We start from the raw sequence: 18,474 nt of genomic DNA, 5'->3' as shown, positions 1-18,474 counted from the left end.
ATGTTGCGGATTTTTCCTCTACTTGGAATATGTCGAATGGCTTTAAAATTACTGTGGAGTCTACAAGATCGTGAGAAGATATTGGATGTCCGCGTTCCAGTCCCAGTCGTTCCTCGTCTTCCACTGGATCCGAGGGAAAGATTACTATAGAAAAGCATGGAACCACTATCCTCAAGGTTCCCAATGTCCAAAATCTTTGGAATATATGATGTATATGTCGTGGTTTCACTCTTTCTGTCCCCTTTAGTCTTCCTCGTTCATGCAAAACAACGACATCGGGGTTGCATCTGCAGGGTCCTGGGTTGAGCAACCACCATGACGAATCCTGAACTCTTCTACATAGTTCCTGGTGTTTTGGCTCCAGTCCGCGCGAGATGTTTCGTGACCAGTGTACGACAGCAAGGGCATTGTATCGATCGCAGGCAGACTCATTGAGAACTGGTCCAACAAAGGCATTAATGTGAAAGCTCGACTCACGGGTTTCTCCGCGGACGCTTTGGGTGGCCGAGACAAATCATCTATCTCTTCACGATCAGGCAGCTTTGATGAGGCATCGGGCCTGAATTCTTCCGGTGCGTGGTACAATTCGTGGTGAACCGTAACCAGTGAAGGTCCTTTGACTTCGAACGCTGGGTAAAGCATGTAATATCCACGCCCGCGCATAAGCTCGAGAAGATGTTCCATCACAGCCGGGTATTTCTTTGAGATTACTTTTTCCTCTGCGGTATCGTGGGCTGTACTTTCCTGCAGGGTCAGGCGACTTGAAAGGAAAGAATGGAGCTCTATCCACTTGTCCCCGAAATACAATGCCGCGTTGCTGTTTGGGGCTTGCCAGAGAAACAAGGGCAGTGTCTCTCCGTAATTCTTGTCAGCAATGAAGGTGATGTCCGTCTGCCGGGGGCTGAAGGGTTCTTCATTTGTAGGGAGCGAGGAGGGGAGCTCAAGTGAAATCCCAAACAGATCCTGAGAGGACTGTCCCGTGCCACGTGAGTATCTATATTTTAGTATAGTATACTTCAGATAGTGGTAGAAAGACGCCGACAACTCTGTCTGGGGCGAAATCATGAGGACATGTGACGTGTTTGAATCTCTAGGATAGAAAGCCTCTACAGTTTCCAAAGAGGCCTCTGCCGGCTTTAAAGTATGTGGCTGTATGTGACGGCGAAGAGTTACTTGTTCATTCGACGTGAAGGGCCCCTTCATTTCGCGTAGGTATCGAAGGAGATGTGGGTCTACATGTTGGGGAAGTTCAATGACCAAGCCCGGTATTGATCCAAGGTAGTCGGCTTCTTCCAAAGAGCGAAGCAACCTGATCATAGACCCAGAAGATCCCGAAGGAGCCTGGACTAAAATTTCGATCTTTAGCTCGTTCCAGGCTGTAGAGTAGTAAGCAAAACGTCCACTCGGCAATTCCACAAACCATTGAATCATTACCTTGAAGAGCACTGCTGTCCAGAAGTGACATCCACATTAAGTCCTGAGCATAACCAGGAAGCACGATATGAGGTAATCCAAGTCTTTGGGCCGCTAATTCAACCCCTATAGAGAAAAACGAGTCCTCTAGTGTCATCCCTTGTGTTATCATAACCTGCGGACGAAGATAAAGTTGCAAATAGCCAAGAGCAAGCAGGACAGCTTCCTCCATCCGAGGATCAGTAGACCACTGTGCATAGTCCGGTCGAGCATCTACATGCTCAATAATTAGTGCTCCAGTCCCGCAGCAATTCGGATAGTCTGGACAAACCATGCCAATTGATCGGACAGTCCACATCCGTTATGCCATTTAGATGCTGTATTGTCTCAACTGGTATGTCATCCCTTCCCATGAGCACGAAATGAACTTCATTCAGTTGTTGGCGTGTCATATGACAAGCGAGAGGCAGTAAATCCGACACAGCTTTGAGGTTTGCGGCGCCAAACATGACAACGCCGCTAGCTGCGTTCCCATAACGACTCCGAGGATTCTGGAAACGTTGTAACGTCTTTGCCAAAGAGACCAACCTAATTTTCCCCTCGTAATAATAATCGTTATTGGCTTCCGCAGATTCATCTCGCGGGGGAGGTTCCTGCGGAGGAAAGGATGCTGTGATTGGTGACTGCTGTCGCTCTTGGGAGAGGTAGGGGTTGGATCGAGCGTTTGCAGGAGCAAGATCGGCCGGTAAGTTTCTGAGAAACAAATATATCAGACACAAAACAAGGAATCCCCAGAGGAACCGACGCCGACGAGGAGGCTTCCATTGTTTCGATAACCAGACCTGGTCGCGGTTGGCTCGCGGTCGATGATCGTCGTCCTTCTTCCCGAGCTCTTCATCGGCCAGAAGCTGCCTCTTGGAAGGCAGCATGGTTTGAGCATTAGGAAATCAGGCCCAAGAGAGCTGTGAAGTATGGAAATGCCATTTGCAGGCGCGAGGGAGAAGATGGCATGAGGTTCGGCGCGTGGCTGGGCGAAGGAGTTAAGCTTGGCCTGCCTCGTTATCGCCGGCTTATCGGTCCGTCGCGAATCAGTCACGGGCTCCACCGCTTCCTCCAACGTTCCGCGTCTTGCTGCGTTCTCGTTTGATTTATACATCGGGGTTTGGGAATCTGAATCATCTCCATCCACCAAAGGTCTCGCTTTCTTTTCTCTAGAAGCTGCTGTTGGGGAACCAAAAAGTTTATCAGTACGCAATTCAAGCAGAGAAAACAGTTACAACACAATCATCTTAGTTTTAATGGTCTGCCTCTGTCATGGATTCTAGTATGGATCTGGATAGTCCAAATCCCCGGGGCACGAAACGACCAGCCGAAGACACCGAGGTTTCATTAAAACCCAAGCGAATCAAGGTCTGTTCCTACTGGCGATTGGCATCTGTCGTGAATCCCTGGCTTACATCAGCAACAGGCGCTCGATCCAGATGTTGTGAACAAAATCGCAGCCGGAGAGATTATTGTGGCGCCTATGCATGCTTTGAAAGAGCTTATTGAGAATGCTGTTGATGCTGGCTCTACCTCTGTCGAGATCTTGGTAAAAGACGGCGGACTTAAACTACTTCAAATCACCGACAATGGTCATGGCATAGATGTGAGACACGCCGGAATAGATTTTTGGTTGGTGTCACTAATATCAGCATACAGCGAGAGGACCTCCCCATTCTCTGTGAGAGATTCACAACCTCCAAGTTAAAACAGTTTGAAGACCTTTCATCCATTGGTACATACGGGTTTCGCGGTGAGGCACTGGCCAGTATAAGCCATATTGCCCACCTTACCGTGACCACTAAGACCGCCGGTTCAAGCTGTGCATGGAGGGCACATTATGGCGATGGACATCTTGTCCCTGCTAAACCAGGGCAAAGCGAAGCTCCAAAAGCTACAGCTGGACGAGGCGGAACTCAGATCACCGTGAGTATAGAGAAATTGTTTTAAGGCTTGAATAACTAAAGCTAATGGCGCAATAGGTCGAGGATCTGTTCTACAACGTTCCAACAAGACGCCGAGCCTTCCGATCAGCGAGTGAAGAGTACGCGAAAATCCTTGATGTTGTCGGCCGCTACGCAGTCCACTGCGCCGGCGTCGCATTTTCTTGTCGCAAGCATGGGGATTCGGGCGTGAGCATTTCGACACCAGCTGTTGCAAATACCACGGACCGGATCCGCCAAATTCACGGAAGTGCAGTCGCCAACGAACTTGTCGAATTCAAGATTGAGGACAACAACTTGGGATTCCAGTCGTCGGGCCTTGTCACCAACGCAAATTACCACGTCAAACGAACTACTATCCTTCTCTTCATCAACCACCGGGCCGTCGAATCTACCGCTGTAAAGCGAGCTGTTGAACAGACCTACGCCAGCTTTTTACCAAAAGGAGGCCATCCTTTCGTTTACATTGACCTAGAAATTGAACCACAGCGAGTGGATGTCAACGTACATCCCACAAAGCGGGAGGTGAATTTCTTAAACGAGGACGAGATCATCGAATCCATATGCAATGAGATCAGGTCAAAGTTGGCTCAAGTAGACTCAAGCCGTACCTTCTTAACACAGACACTTCTCCCAGGAGTCAGGTCTCTCGATCCTCCAGGGCAAGACGATGAGTCTACAGAAGCTGGCACATCAGTCCCTAAGACACCCTCGACGACAAAAAAGCCATACGAGCACAATCTTGTTCGGACAGACTCTAAAGTTCGGAAGATCACATCCATGCTATCACCAGCAGTCCATCAAGCCACAGATGCAGAAAATGCCTCTCCCAGCGTCCTCGATGAAGGACTGCAATACGAAAAGACGGGGCGGGAACCAATTCGAATCGCATTAACAACCGTTAAAACCTTACGGGCCAACGTCCGTAATACGATGCACAACAACCTGACCGAAACGATCGCTTCCCATACGTATGTCGGACTAGTCGACGAACGACGCCGCATGGCCGCTATACAATCCGGCGTGAAGCTTTACCTAGTCGACTACGGGATGTTCTGCAGCGAGTTCTTCTACCAAGTCGGCCTTACGGATTTCGGCAATTTCGGCGTCATCAAGCTAGACCCAGCACCCAAACTCCTTGATCTACTACGAATTGCCGCGGACAACGAACGCGAGGAACACGAATCCGAAGCCGCCCGTCAGAAAAAGAAACCGACTCGAGAACGTGAACAAGAAGCCAAAGAGATCTTCATCAACGCCCCGGACATCGTCGCAAAGACGCTCATCGAGCGCCGAGAAATGCTCAACGAGTATTTCTCCCTCCAGATCTCAGAACAAGGCGACCTCCTCACAATCCCTCTTTTACTGAAAGGATACCTCCCTTCACTGGCCAAACTACCGCGCTTCCTCCTCCGCCTGGGCCCCTACGTCGACTGGTCAAACGAGGGCGAATGCTTCCGCACATTCCTCCGTGAACTCGCCGCTTTCTATACGCCAGAGCAATTGCCTACTCCTCCGTCCCCGGCGCAGCAGCAGGAGGCTTCAAGAACAGATAATACTGATGAGAACGTGAGACCGCAGAACTCTCACGAGGACGAAGCTATCACGCAGCGCCGACAGCAAATCACTCGCATGCTGGAGCATGTAGTATTTCCAGCGCTTCGGGCCCGTCTTGTTGCCACGACACGACTTCTTCGGGGCGTTGTCGAGGTAGCAGATCTCAAGGGCTTATATCGGGTGTTCGAGCGATGTTAAACATTCATTACAGCTTTACTTTAGCAGATCGATTCTTTACTTGTAATATCGACATTATGCAAAGGGTTATTTAGTGATGGGCAGTGTCGAACGTTGGGTGTATGATTTACATTCGCCAGAAAAAGTAGGATCTACGAAGATGCTTTTCGAAGCTTTCTTAGTAACTAGTAGATTTATCTAGCTGTGTAATACCACCGAACTGGATTCCTGAGGAAATCGCGGGAACGACTTTCCCCTTCCGCTTTAGGTCCAACTTGGCGCACATCAACGTTTATACTGGCGTCCTCCACCCGCAGAATGATGTGTAGACACTGTGATGTCAAGTACTTTTCTAATCATCTCGAGCAGGACCACTGGATTCATCGTCTCGAACCTGCTTCTCCTAGCTTTATTACCTCGAGATCAGGGTTCTCATCGAGGCATAGACTTTTGTGATGAACCCGAGACAGCAGGTTGACCACTACCCATTGTACATATGTCGGGTGTGGTGCGAGCATGTCTAGATCGTCCCAGAACATGGGTATTAATCTTGTATGCCACGTCAACGAGTGAGTATCTCATGGCATGTGAAATGATGGGGGATGCGGGGTCTCAGTTTATACTGGACAAGCCACCGACAAGTCAACATAAAAAGCCCATCTATCCAGCATTGACCTCTCTTGATTCTGTCCTTAGGAAAGTAATCTCACCCACTATTCCCCATTTTGCCATCCCTCTACCGCCAGAAAAAACCCCCCAAAAAGCACAAGAACAAGAACCACTATGGCCGTGTCCATCCAAGTCTACAACAATGCGCTGGCGCAGATCAAAGAGCTGGAGCTGGATCGCTCGATCTCCGAAAAAGAGAAGCTGGCCGAAAAGACACTGCGGCCGCTGTTCGAACAAGTCCTGAAGAAGAAAAATCCCGATGTCTGGAGTCCAAATTTATCCCAACCCGCGCCTCGGCTCTTGCTAACGGATTCCGGGTAGAATGCTGTATACTCCTTGGACGCGATCCAGGATTGGCTGCTCTATTTCTTCAGTGCTGTAAGTATGGTCAAGCTTGTCATAGTGTGTATGCATGCATGCGGTTCAAGCTAAGCGTGGCTAATTCTGGGTGATTTTGGACGCACGCAGGATAAGGACTCGAATGGTAGGTTACAATTTGTATGGGAGGGATGAGACGGAGATAGGGGCTAACCTTTGTCAAAAAAAAAAAAAAAAGGGTATGTTTCTGCAAAGGAATTTGTCGACGCCTGCCAGGACGAGAATCAGAAGCAAGTCGCGGACTTTTTCAAGTTCTCGGACGCCAATTCGGACGCCAGGATCTCTTTCTCGGGTGAGTGGTATGATGTTCACGAGTAATAGCAAATGCTGACTCTTGTGGGTAGAGTGGGTGATTATGGGCTTTATTTGTGCTGAACAGGAGAGTGGGTATGGGCGGGCAAAGAAAGACTGAGTTGATTGTCAGTCATATTTGTTTCATGTGATCTGATTGATTGTTGGGTTCAGCCAAATTGTGGTTCTGCGATTGATTGATATTAGGGCGTATTGAATTTATATGAAATAGTGTCTCATAATGTTTGGAACTTACGTATGGGCACGGCGGACGATTTGGATCACTCCACAAAAACTCCAATTGCTTTGGGGCAAAGAGGGCAATAATATCACGCAATTGCACCTGTTCACAATGGAAGATAGAGACACTTGCCATACAGATGCTGCCATGAAATGTAGCCAAAGGCATGGGGTTTATAGCCGTCGCAAGTCTGATCCAGCTTGGCACAGAGTGAGCGAAAGGCGGCGCTGAAGGGGAAGTCAACACCTAGCGTTTCGCAGATAACCCGCACAGTTGTTCAATCATAATCACAATGAGATTATACAGCATACAACAGATATCCCTACTACACATCAGCCATAAATAAAGAGTCGAGTCCCACGACCAGTCAGTCCGGTTGATGAAGAAAAATGGATGCCTAGATACGAAAATCCCGGTACAAAATCATGCCACAAAACGCCGCCCCAAAATCAGAAGAGAAAGATGGATCCGTCAAACTTGCGTAATCAGAGAATCAAATGAGTCGAATTCTTCGAACGCCAAAAGAAGAAGAAAATTAAAGAAAGAAACAAGTGCTCATTATCCATCCCGGTCGTACCCGTTCGTTGCTCATGGTATCCATATTTATTGTCGTTAAGAAATGTTCTGTTGGTTCTGTTGCGTCAAATAGTGGAATGTTGTATGTAAAACAAGTCACCCCTGGCTGGCAGCCATGAATGAGAGAATATGCCAAAAGATGTTCAGGAGCTGTTGGCGTGTAGCTACCTTGAGTAGGGTTTGTTCATGAGCGCAATCTCACGGGCCACAGTGGTCCATTCTAGTTCTCTTTTCACGTGTTTGTTGTTCTTGCGCAGCTGCAATTCTTCCCATTTAAGGAGCTCATAGCTTGATGATGTCAGTCAAATGTGGGGAGAGAAGGGATGTCATCCTGGGATCAAATATCACTTACACAAAACGCAAATGGGGCTGGATGATAACATTGAGCCGTCTTGCTCGAACAAAGCAGCTGGTGAAAGGTATTAGCACACAACCTCGTCCGAGAAGCAGATTCATGACTTACTATGCTCTAGGGAAGGATAGACCCAAGGAAGCCATAACTTCAGCGATGCAAATAGTAGCGGATCGCGAAACTCCCACACGACAGTGCACCAATGTAGCTGCCCCGTCGTGCTTTCCTTTGCCTAAAAACATGATAAGTCAGTTGTCATCCCTAGAAATGTAAAGAGATGCCATGCTGAAATACTCACGAATGAAATCAAGACACCGATCGAATTCCTGCGTCAACGGATCTATGCCATTGTCTTGAACCCGAGTGATGTGCATGATGTTCTCTGCGCCGATTTTGGCAATATCTGGGTCATCCCAAGTAACGGATTCACCGATACTTAGCACGCGTCGAATGCCTAGTTGCCAAAGCATTTCGGGGTTGTTGGCATGGGCTAGGTTTCCAAGGTACATGTATGGCAAAATGCGACTCGGGAGGGAACCATCGCAGTGGTCAAACCATGCGGGAGCAGGAGATATATTCAGGTTGTGGGATCGCGTTGCAGGACTTTCGCGCAGCAACCTCGGTTCCACATTTGTTAGGAAGGTGACATCGGAGGGATAAGCAAAGAAGTTGCGCTTCTTATCGCGATGGAGTCTAAGCCAAGCGTCATGCGCTGGTATGCCTTCTGCGAACATTAGGTATGCGATGACTAGTAAAGAGCTCTCAGTATAACCATCTGGGCAATGCATAAGAACCCGGCGTGATCCTTTTGGATGGGAGGTCATATGAATGTCCCCATCAGAATCTGTTTGATGGGCGGGCCCTTCTGGATTTGCCAGATAGTAAATCCATCGAATCGTGCTCACAAGGTCATCCACCTCCCTGTTCTCTCCCGCTGGCAATAGGATTGATCCCGAGGAAGGAAATTCCAATCGCTGGGGGGCTTCGTTAAGCTGCTTGTTTAGCCGAGCTAGATACCGGGGACCCGGGATGCTCGCATGATCGCTCGTCTCGATTAACAGATCAAACTTGTCGCCAGGTGTAGGGTCGCAAGAACCAGGTCTCAGTAGAAAATCCGGAGTCGGGCCTTGCCAAACGTTCGGGGAGAACTCCGAAGCACGCGACATTTCACACATCTCCAGTCGTTCCCATTGAACTATCATATGTCAGATTCAGTTCGCTTGGTCCAAACAACCATGTCATAACTCACAGAAATCCATGACCTGCCCTGTCAGCTGGCCTCGAGAATTGACTGCGACCAAGCTTGGCGTCGACTGCTCAAGTTCTGAGAACGGGCCTAAGGAATGATTTAGCAAATGCGCCCGGTAAACCTCAAACAGGTACTGAGACTAACAGGACAGAACAAAAGTATTATACACCGGCAATGTATAATTTGGATCAGCTTGTTCCCTCCAGCGGGTCTGAGCGGATACAAATTGTTCGGCGGCATCTAGAAGCTGTCTGTAACTGACATCTTCGTCGCCATAGACAACAATGTCAGACAATGGCGCCAGCTTCGCAGTCTGAATCTGAAAGTTTCGCACTGAAAATCCCTCGCGGGGATCCACGGGGATGAAGTCGAACCCCGACGGCGCAAGAACCTCTGCAGGAGATACGGCCCCCTTGAGCCTGGCCCTACTCAAATCGCCCCCAACTTTCACGATGGTAATACCACGCCAGCAGTTCGGGGTGCGTCGAAGAGAGCGCTTTCGGTTGGTGAAGAACCCCAGCTGCAGATGGTTCTCGGGGTGAAGTCCATGCAACCACGGGAAGACTTGGCTGGGATCCGGCAACGGCAGAGACGCCTGATATTCAAGGGCAGCAGCCAGCGGCTGGGGCTCAAGGGCATAGAACCGAGGAGAATCCGAGATTTGCATGAAGGCATCTGGCGGATAGAGCAGCGAGGATGTTTGGTCGCCATTCTCAGTTCTAGCTGCAGGAGACGAGGTCTGGGAGGTGACAGGTGATGGACCAGTCGGGCACACCGGCAAATGTTTATTGGGGATTGGGGATGAGTTCCGGTTGAGGCTCAATGCCGGGGAAATTCCCGTAGGTGGAGGAGTCGAATGCCGCAGCGTTTGCTGCTGCACCACAACGGTCGCCATGATGATTGGTATGGTCTGAGGTATCGAATATGTAACGAAATTCCCAAAACGTTTATGAACACCGATTCTAATGGGAATGTTGATCAATCACACATTATCCAAGTCTCGAGTCTCTTCTAATGTGAGTGTATCAACATGCGCACGCAATGCCTATTCATTGCGGTTCATTAGCATCGGAAAGAGTGCCGGGGAAGAAGCACGGCAGGTTTCTACCGGCTCTCAAGGGGGGAGAGCATACCCGAGTCGCGGCAGGAGGCAACGCTGAACATCGAACGACCTGGATAGCAATGAAAGATGAGCCAGTGAATTGGGAAATCACAACAGCGAGGCCATCACAAAGGAGTCATTACGTAGGAGACCCGTTTTAGCTCTTGCGGTATACCCACCGTAGATAAACCCCACAGCGATAAGGGAGGGGACGCGGCGGCTTAAGACTGCTCAGCAACGAAAGTGCGGGCCGAAGGATGGTGAGCTGGCAATGAGAGAAGACGGCGGAGGAGGGAAGATAATAGGGCAGGCCTAAGTATAGTTGTCGGACCTCGTAAAAAGCAGCAAGACGACCGATGGTGATGTTTGGAGGGAGGGCAGCGAAGTACGGGGGTGGGGAGGGGTAAAGCAGGTCAGTCACGAACTAACGAGCCGACTAGCTGCCTTGGGTCACCAAGTGGGCTGCCGGGGCTTGCTGTGGCTCGTGCTGGGATTTGATAGTGAGAAATCCCTTGATTGGATTGGTTTTTTTTTTTTTTTTCTTTCTTTTTTCTTTTTCTTTTTTATTTCCTCTTTTCTTTTTACTTTCTTTTTTCCGTTTTGGTGCTTGGCTGACTTGGGACTTGTGAGTTGCTACAGCAGATAACTTGCTACCTACTTCGACTCTTCTAAGTACAGCTTCGTTTCAAGGGACTTCGGCAGTGGCACAATCCGTGGTGCCTTTCCCAGGTACCTTTGGCCCTCTTCATTGTTCCCGTTACACCCCGTCCCCCCCTTCCCATCCTTGATTTCGGGCAGCGTCTCCACATAAGGTCCCTTCCTGCTTGTGGTTGATGCCGTTTGCGGCCAATGACCCCTCCACCCCGGTCCATTCCAGCCTAGATCCCCGATGTCACCGAAACCGATGATAGGCTGTGTGCCAGTCGCTAATCCCGATCGGTGCCCTCCCCTTCGACGAACCCCGGGAAGCCTGGAGTCCTTGACGCCAACACTCCCGGGCCAACGCCCAATGGGGGCGCGAGGAAACCCGACGTCGAGCGCAAGCCGGTTATCTGGGCGAATCAGCGCTCGGACCTCCCCTCCCGTCCGCATATGCAGCGCTGGTGCCAAACTCAGTAGGGGCATCCCGGCCTTGCCATTGGTAATGCGAAATTCCCCGTCCCTCTTTTTTGCCTCGTCCGCCCATTTTTCACTATCTCTAATGGCAACCGTTGGTGGCACGGCTCCATGGTTCCTTCGAGTCATGCGTCGGCTGGCCCCTTTGAAACTGCCACTACTGTCGCGGAAATGGGGTGTTGTGTTTGGAATGACGATTACATGCGGTGGAATTATTGCACTTCCGAGCCGCTAGCAGGTTTTGGGGGGGGGAATAGTTTGGGAATGGATGCCCCCCGGGCCCACCTCTCTTCCTTCCGTAGTCAGTCACACATCCGCAATAATCCCAGGTAGCTATTAGGTACTAGGCACAGCGACCGGCATGACTAGCATAACTAGCGACTCGCTACTTCCACTGATAGTGTCGGCCTTTCATCTATAAACAATCACCTATCTTGCCTACGTTCCTTAGGTTTCTACTGCCTTCTGGCATCCAACGCTTGGTCCGCCATTGAAACCACTCGTCGGTTGTATGCGGTGATTTTTTGAAAAACGTCTACCAGGCCGATAGGGTTTGGGGCACGATCATTTCCCCTTGGATCGATAATCAATGATGACAATGGTTACACCCTTGGTCCCAACCCCGGATCGGCGGTCACAGCGTTTTCCCGTGAAAGTCAATTTTGTATATAACCCGTTACTCCGGTGGCGTCTAATCTAAGCAGTACTCTATAGCAGGAGGAATAAACAAAGACTCATTTCGGCGACAGCGTCAACTTCGTGCTGACAACATAGGACTAAAACAAGAGCTCATGCGGCTCATACCAGGACTCATATTCGACCGTCATCAGTTCGGCTAGCAGTTTGCCGCTCAACGTGTTCAACACTGTGTTGTCCTCGGGGGATTGGCAGCTCGTCCCACCAGCTCCTCTATCTTTCTCCTTGAATGTATGTATTTTTCTTATGTGTGTGGGAATGTTTTGCTGGCCCCTTTTTTGCTTGCAGATCTCTGAACACCCTGCAATCATCCATAGGAGTAAGTTTTAAAGTGGTCGGGCTTCACAATGCATGCAATCTATTTGCATAGCCCGGGATGATCGTCTCGTGCGCTGGTCAAACGAGCCCAACTTTCTGCCCAGGTAACGGACTACCTGCCAACCATCGAATAAATGATTGGATGATACACCACCTGGAAGCATACTTCATCAAAATGGTGGCTGACAACAAACTCTTGCAAACTTCACACGCTTCGCACCGATTCTGCAGCAACTCGGATTCGGTCATTTTTCGGCAAGTTCTTTCAGCTCTTGTGCGAGCCTGAGCAGGTAGAACCGAGCCATATCCGTTGGAAGTCCCTCGAATGACTTTTCCATCTTTTGGAGGTCAGCCCGGGCTTTCTCATAGGCTTGCAGATCGCGATTGCCGTAGACATCCCGGCCAGCAGCGTAACCTTTCGAGAGATTGCGGAAGAAAACGTTCACCGCGACGCTGACTTGGCCGGTCGGTGATGCTGTATGAAGCCAGAGTGGGGGGAGGAAAAGGATGTCACCGCGATTCAGTCTCGCCTCACGTGGCGAGGTGTGTGGAATCGATGCGATGGCCCCGTTGTCCGAGCCTTGGAATATGTTGACGGTTGAGCTTGAGGCACCGGCTGGGACTGACAAATGCTGCACATCCTGTGGTGGGAAAAGAATCAATCTCTTCTCACCACGTACTTGGCATAGCACGTTTGCCATCACCTATCCTGGTGTCAGTACTTTCCACGTTGCGTTGTCGTATCCATTTATATCGCACTCACATCATAATGGAGCCACAGGATAACGGGCCCCGAGATCCTCAAAGGAGAGCTGTGGGCATTTTCAGTGACCACGGCGAGTGACTCTGGTAGGTGGAAATCGTTTTCCAAATTTGGGAAATCAGCAGCTAGGTTCGCAGGGAGCTTGGTTGGTTGCTCAGCAGAGATGCTTCGAAGATATTGGCGACCACCGGCATGCACCTCGTCTAGAAACTTGCCGAATGACTTGGTGGTGTAGGCAAAGTTCTTGGTTTGGAAGCTCATATTTTCGGACTGGGCTTCATGGACCACCACCTAACGGATCGCTCTTAACACGCAAGTCATGGCGCCAGGTATCAAGATGGATATTGACTTACTTCACGGTCCTCGCCGATGGCATTCGCCAAGTATTCTTTTGTCCAAAGATCAGTGCATGGCCCAATATCAGATCCTTCGATGATGACGGGTTTGCTATCAGCCAGTATCTGCTTGAACTGCGCGGAATTCTCCACTCGAACGCGAGGAATCGCCGTAATATTTTCTTCCGGCTTGTAATCGCCCCTTGGGGGGGCAGAAGGCTGAGAGATCGGCGCAGTTTGATTCGGTTGAATGATTTCGGGGACCATCGTCCATTCGTTCTTGATTTTCGAATCTATGGCCTTCAAGAGCCAAGTTCCTTCCGTCCAAAATGTTCCGAAAGAGAAGCACACTGCTCCGCCTCCTAGAATTAGAACCTGACTGGGATCAATGGCATACGATACATGACCTGTTAGTAGAGGTCGTGGTCCATCGAAATCGGCTCCAAGCCCTATTGCTGACAAGGCACTAGAGCTCCAGGATGGGCGACTATTGAGGAAATTTGAGACCTGAGTTAGGTCGAGAAGCATAATTTCCTTGTCGAATGGAACCGTTTGCTCTGGAATTATACCCCCGACAATCATTAGGCCCCCTGAAATTGTGTTGACAGTGGCCCCAAATCGATGGATGTACTTGAACAAAGGCGAGGCTTCTTGGAGGCTTTTCGTCTGATCGTTGAGCTCCAAAAACAAGGACCCGTCGCTTCGTTCATGTAACTTCCAAGTCCAGAAGTCTCCCAGCACAGTTCCATCTTGTCCGATGCCGCCAAATACAACGCCTGAAGAGCTATCGATGCTTCCCAAACTTGCTCCAAATCGTGGCTTCAGGCAAGATTGATTGCAATCAACTGTCTTCCATCCTTCCCCATTATTGCTCCAAAGCAGCCAATCACCTAACACTTTGCCGTCGCTGGCCTTGCCACCATAAACGATAACACACTCCGCATTCAAGCTGACCTTGACGGCACTATGTCTGAACCGCCCAGTTGGCAAGGGTTGGATTTGGCGCCATTGGTTTCCTTGTCTTAACCAACAATCCTCGAGACTCTTCGCGGGTGACGTTCGACCGCCAACAATCAAGCATTCCCCATTGCTCAGACCAGTAGCAGTGTGGCACATCCTTGCAGAGACGTCTCGAGGAGGGAAAGGCTCTTGGGGGTTGGAAACCTTCGTCGAATTGGTGTATAAATCAGTTGTTGCAAGTCGCGTTTGACGGCCCAACCCGGAATGATGGCCAATACAGGAGCCCTCATCCGGTATCAAAGCCCCGAATCTCCGTTGACCACTTCCAGCGGGACAATTGGGAAGAAGCTTATACTGGCTCGACAGACTGGCCTGTGCCACCGGTTCCTCTCCCAAGTTTTGATTCGTCTCGCGCGGTCTTGTAGAAGCAATGAGAAGAAAATAGTGTGATGCGAATAAAGCAAACTCTTCCCACTCATCGAATGGCTCGACTGCATCCAATGACATCCGCAAGGAGCTATCAACGAATTTGTCGTCTGACCACAAATCCCAAAGAGTTCTCGCATGTGCTTGGAGCCAACCGGCGTTCTTGAAACGCTGTTCTTGCTCATTTAATGACGGGTACTCGTTGATTGAGTAAAGCGGTGCCCCGAGTTTCTTGAAATGCTTCATCATGGTCGATGCGAACGGATGGTCTGGTCCATCAGGGAAAAATTGCTCCAAAATGCAAAACTGAGAGTCTTCATCGTATCGGTTAGTGATTTCCTCTTGAGATAAACATGCATCAATTGGGAAGGGATAAATTCCAACCATCGCTTAATTTCGAAGCCCAATTGACCACCGCATTCGCGGACTCGACATCCATATATGTTAAAGAGACCTCGGCGAGAAAAAGAACTGAGCATTTGGATGGCAGAATTTGAGTCTTAAGCACATGGTCCAGTTTAGCTAGATTCTTCAAGTCACAGCCTATGGCGATGTACTGTTTGCTGCGAATCTGCAAATCGCTTTCGTCCGGAAGAAATTCTACATCCTCGAGGAGCTCCGTAACCTCGCTTGTTTGTCGAAGGGCCGTTTTCTTATTGATCATGAGTTTCTCATAATCGATGTCCACGAATGTTGTATCTCTACACAACGACTTCTCGGCGCTCAGGAGCATAAAGGGCAGAGGATCACTACGGTAGTCCAACTTAGCAGGCAGTCCAGTTATGGTTTTATCTCCATACTACGACTCACAATCCACATCCAAGGTTCAAGACGAATTTGGGTCTATCCGAGGGTTCTCTCATAAATTGTCGCACGGTCTCTGCCATCGCGTGCATACGAAGCCAGTAACCACGGTTAATCAAAGGCGAGCGCCTCTGCGGCTTTTTAACGAAATACCGGAAAAAATGCGGCTTGGGATAGTAGGACATTTCGACACTTCGCTTAGATACAATACTGCTATTGTTCGTCTATCAGAGTCGGCAACAGAGAAGCCAGGCACGTCGTTAGTACTGCAACTAAACGCGCAAAGGCATCATCCCAAAGCATTGACAACTTACTCCCATCACCAAGTCCGCTTCCTTTTCCGCCTTGGAAGGGACGCCAACCATGGCTGGTTTCTTCGCAGTGACCATGGCGCAGCTGGTTAGTGTTCACTGTTCAGTGTGTTCAGCGTGTCGGAGGGGCATCCGCGGGGGAATTTGGAGCTGGACGATAAGGCAATTTTTTCCCGGCCGCTAATCAGGAATCAGTAATCAAGGTGTGGCCCAAGCGCCCGGTCTCGCTTGTCGCGTCTGCTGCAGACCGCGGCAGGAGCAACGAACTGCGGTTCAGCGATCCCCCAGATGCTCCGCATCCTTTAGCCACTCGTCTCCGTCTCTTTCGTCCCGTCGTCGCATATGCGCATGCGCTGCGTGTGATATCTGTTCGTCAGGGTCATCGCTAATTTCTCTGGGCGCTGGGACATGCAAGGTAGGGACCCTCGGTGACGAAACGGTCCTGTGATAGGGTCACTTTGACCCCTCCGCTGCTAGCTTATTTAACTCGGGTCTCCCCGAGGTATCTTTTCATTTTCAATACCCTTCGTTAAACTTGTCGAGAGATCCCCCTTTCGTCGGAAACTCCAAATCGTACCCTCTCGTCTTCGATTAAATCTACCTGACCACCACGGAGCATCTCACGGTTGCAAGACGCGCTTGGAGGAACAAGGCCATTTGGACGTCATAGATCCAAGTGATCTGCTGCAGACAAAATGGCAATGAACTACGTCACTTTCAACCAGGACTACAGCTATTTGGCTGTAGGTAAGGACTCCCCTTGGGCCTCTCGTTTGAGCCGCGTGCGCCGGCTGACCTTTCTCAGCAACCTCGAAAGGCTTTCGGGTCTTTACGACGGAACCGTTCGCCAAAAGCTATGAAACGAAGGAAGGGAACATCGCAATAATAGAAATGCTTTTCTCGACGTCCCTTGTTGCGCTCATATTGTCGCCGCGTCGTCTTCAGATCACTAATACCAAGGTTCGTCCAACATCCCTGTGCAGCCTCCCGTGACAAGCATAACTTCTACATGGCAACGGAGGGATCTACGTTGCTTGATGCGCTTTATCGCCCAGTACATGCTGACCTATTGTCTATTTCTTCGGTTCATATAGCGCCAATCTACGATATGCGAGTTGACGTTCCCAACCACCGTATTAGCAGTCAAACTGAACCGCAAGCGGCTGGTGATTGTTTTGGAGGATCAGATCTACCTCTATGATATCCAAACTATGAAGCTGCTATATGCCATTGAAACATCGCCAAATCCCAACGGTAAGCTTTTGATACCGAAGATAGCGTTGTTTTCCACGAAATCTAACGTCCAGTAGCGATCTGCGCTCTTTCTCCGTCCTCCGACAACTGCTACCTCGCATATCCGCTGCCTCAAAAGGCGCCAACCGCATCGTTCAATCCTCCGTCCCATGCCCCTCCTGGAACGACACATGTCTCTCCGACAAGCGGCGAAGTCATGATTTTTGATACTGTGAAGCTGGAAGCCATCAATGTTATTGAAGCCCATCGGTCACCGCTCGCCTGCATCACGCTCAATGGTGACGGCACCCTTATCGCCACGGCGTCGGACAAGGGAACCATTATCCGGGTGTTCTCCGTCCCTGACGGTCACAAGCTCTATCAATTTCGACGAGGCTCGATACCTTCCCGGATTTACAGCATGTCTTTCAACACAACATCTACGCTCCTATGCGTGTCCTCTTCGACAGAAACGATACATTTGTTCAAACTGAGTCACCAAAACCAGAATTTGGAGGGCTCGCCTTCGTCGTCCTCCCCCACGGGTCGGGAAAGGACTCTGAGTCAAAGCTCGCTTGGGAATTCTCCAGATGCAGACGACCTACCTGGAGATGGAGACTCCTCGGAATTGCCCTCTAGGAAGCATAACGGGACTCTCATGGGAATGATTCGTCGGACTTCGCAAAACGTCGGCAGTTCATTTGCTGCTAGGGTGGGCGGCTACCTCCCCAAAGGAGTGAGTGAAATGTGGGAACCCGCGCGGGATTTCGCCTGGATCAAGCTTCCCAAATCAAACCAAGGGGCCGGAGCAAATGGAAACGCCGGTCCACTCAGAAGCGTTGTTGCAATGAGTAGCAACATGCCCCAGGTCATGGTGGTGACTAGCGATGGCAACTTCTATGTTTTCAGCATTGATCTTTCCAAGGGAGGCGAAGGCACTCTGACAAAACAATACTCGTGAGTTTTCTTGTCGGTTCGGATGCCATTCCAAAATACTAACTGAGAATGACAGGGTGCTTGATTCCAACGACAGGCTTGGATATTCTGTCACAGATTATTGACCGCATTTCCTTGCTGCTCATTTAGCGCTTACGCTCGTTATGATCTATCTCCATAATTATATAAATTCATTGTTGCCAGCGACGGTTTTCTTTCTTCCTCTTCTTGTCCGGCGTCCCTGACATACTACATTCGGTGGCGGCTGTTTTAACATTTTTATTCGAGACACTCGCCTCTATCCAGATCTCAAACGATAATAGCTCACCTATTCTCCAATTTCATGATCCACCAGTCTACTAGATTCCTACCACGTTCCCATACTTCTTGTAGGCTCATAGCATTCGGTCTGAGAAAAAAAGAGCCCTTGTGTGTTGTCTGCATGGTCAGTTTTGGATTATCTGACCCTTTCACGAGGCTGTGCCATGTTTTGTCTATCATAGATATAATTGTCCTTCTGATGTCACACATTCATAATTTCTATAAGATATTATAATATTATGATAATCTATATGCCTTTAATTTC

The 18,474-nt window shown here is 49.6% G+C and overlaps 6 protein-coding genes across 6 annotated transcripts; 3 read left to right on the top strand and 3 right to left on the bottom strand.

The window, feature by feature from the left end:
* Positions 1 to 71: 71 nt before the first annotated feature.
* P170DRAFT_438960 (uncharacterized protein) lies at positions 72 to 2,425 on the bottom strand. The gene is made up of 3 exons (XM_024849729.1): positions 1,745 to 2,425; positions 1,435 to 1,686; positions 72 to 1,376 (listed from the first exon to the last, which is right to left on the bottom strand). Exons 1-3 carry the CDS (start codon positions 2,340 to 2,342, stop codon positions 244 to 246), a joined length of 1,983 nt encoding a protein of 660 aa, XP_024702571.1. The 5' UTR covers positions 2,343 to 2,425; the 3' UTR covers positions 72 to 243.
* A 118-nt stretch (positions 2,426 to 2,543) lies between these two features.
* On the top strand, positions 2,544 to 5,234 carry P170DRAFT_511894 (mismatch repair ATPase MLH1). The gene is made up of 4 exons (XM_024854932.1): positions 2,544 to 2,823; positions 2,882 to 3,061; positions 3,115 to 3,381; positions 3,438 to 5,234. The coding sequence occupies exons 1-4, from the start codon at positions 2,728 to 2,730 to the stop codon at positions 5,151 to 5,153; spliced, it is 2,259 nt and encodes a 752-aa protein (XP_024702570.1). The 5' UTR covers positions 2,544 to 2,727; the 3' UTR covers positions 5,154 to 5,234.
* A 414-nt stretch (positions 5,235 to 5,648) lies between these two features.
* Positions 5,649 to 6,591, top strand: P170DRAFT_478121 (EF-hand domain-containing protein; the record flags this gene model as incomplete). Its single annotated transcript, XM_024853530.1, has 6 exons — positions 5,649 to 5,701; positions 5,879 to 6,062; positions 6,123 to 6,179; positions 6,270 to 6,285; positions 6,358 to 6,471; positions 6,524 to 6,591. The coding sequence occupies 6 exons, from the start codon at positions 5,649 to 5,651 to the stop codon at positions 6,589 to 6,591; spliced, it is 492 nt and encodes a 163-aa protein (XP_024702569.1).
* Positions 6,592 to 7,451: 860 nt separating this feature from the next.
* pps1 (tyrosine/serine/threonine protein phosphatase PPS1) lies at positions 7,452 to 9,783 on the bottom strand (the record flags this gene model as incomplete). Its single annotated transcript, XM_024847845.1, has 6 exons — positions 7,452 to 7,575; positions 7,640 to 7,696; positions 7,751 to 7,871; positions 7,938 to 8,834; positions 8,889 to 8,975; positions 9,033 to 9,783. The coding sequence occupies 6 exons, from the start codon at positions 9,781 to 9,783 to the stop codon at positions 7,452 to 7,454; spliced, it is 2,037 nt and encodes a 678-aa protein (XP_024702568.1).
* A 2,232-nt stretch (positions 9,784 to 12,015) lies between these two features.
* Positions 12,016 to 15,814, bottom strand: P170DRAFT_388673 (tRNA methyltransferase PPM2). The gene is made up of 6 exons (XM_024845848.1): positions 15,723 to 15,814; positions 15,415 to 15,632; positions 14,989 to 15,353; positions 13,237 to 14,918; positions 12,884 to 13,174; positions 12,016 to 12,824 (listed from the first exon to the last, which is right to left on the bottom strand). The coding sequence occupies exons 1-6, from the start codon at positions 15,795 to 15,797 to the stop codon at positions 12,366 to 12,368; spliced, it is 3,090 nt and encodes a 1,029-aa protein (XP_024702567.1). The 5' UTR covers positions 15,798 to 15,814; the 3' UTR covers positions 12,016 to 12,365.
* Positions 15,815 to 15,996: 182 nt separating this feature from the next.
* On the top strand, positions 15,997 to 18,277 carry P170DRAFT_413044 (phosphoinositide binding protein ATG18). Its single transcript, XM_024846954.1, has 5 exons — positions 15,997 to 16,466; positions 16,525 to 16,679; positions 16,814 to 16,973; positions 17,030 to 17,909; positions 17,965 to 18,277. Exons 1-5 carry the CDS (start codon positions 16,415 to 16,417, stop codon positions 18,011 to 18,013), a joined length of 1,296 nt encoding a protein of 431 aa, XP_024702566.1. The 5' UTR covers positions 15,997 to 16,414; the 3' UTR covers positions 18,014 to 18,277.
* Positions 18,278 to 18,474: the final 197 nt, after the last annotated feature.

The sequence above is a fragment of the Aspergillus steynii genome, assembly GCF_002849105.1.
Source record: "Aspergillus steynii IBT 23096 chromosome Unknown P170scaffold_6, whole genome shotgun sequence".
In the NCBI taxonomy this organism is placed as follows: Eukaryota; Fungi; Ascomycota; class Eurotiomycetes; order Eurotiales; family Aspergillaceae; genus Aspergillus; species Aspergillus steynii.
This window is presented reverse-complemented; position numbering and strand designations above follow the sequence as displayed.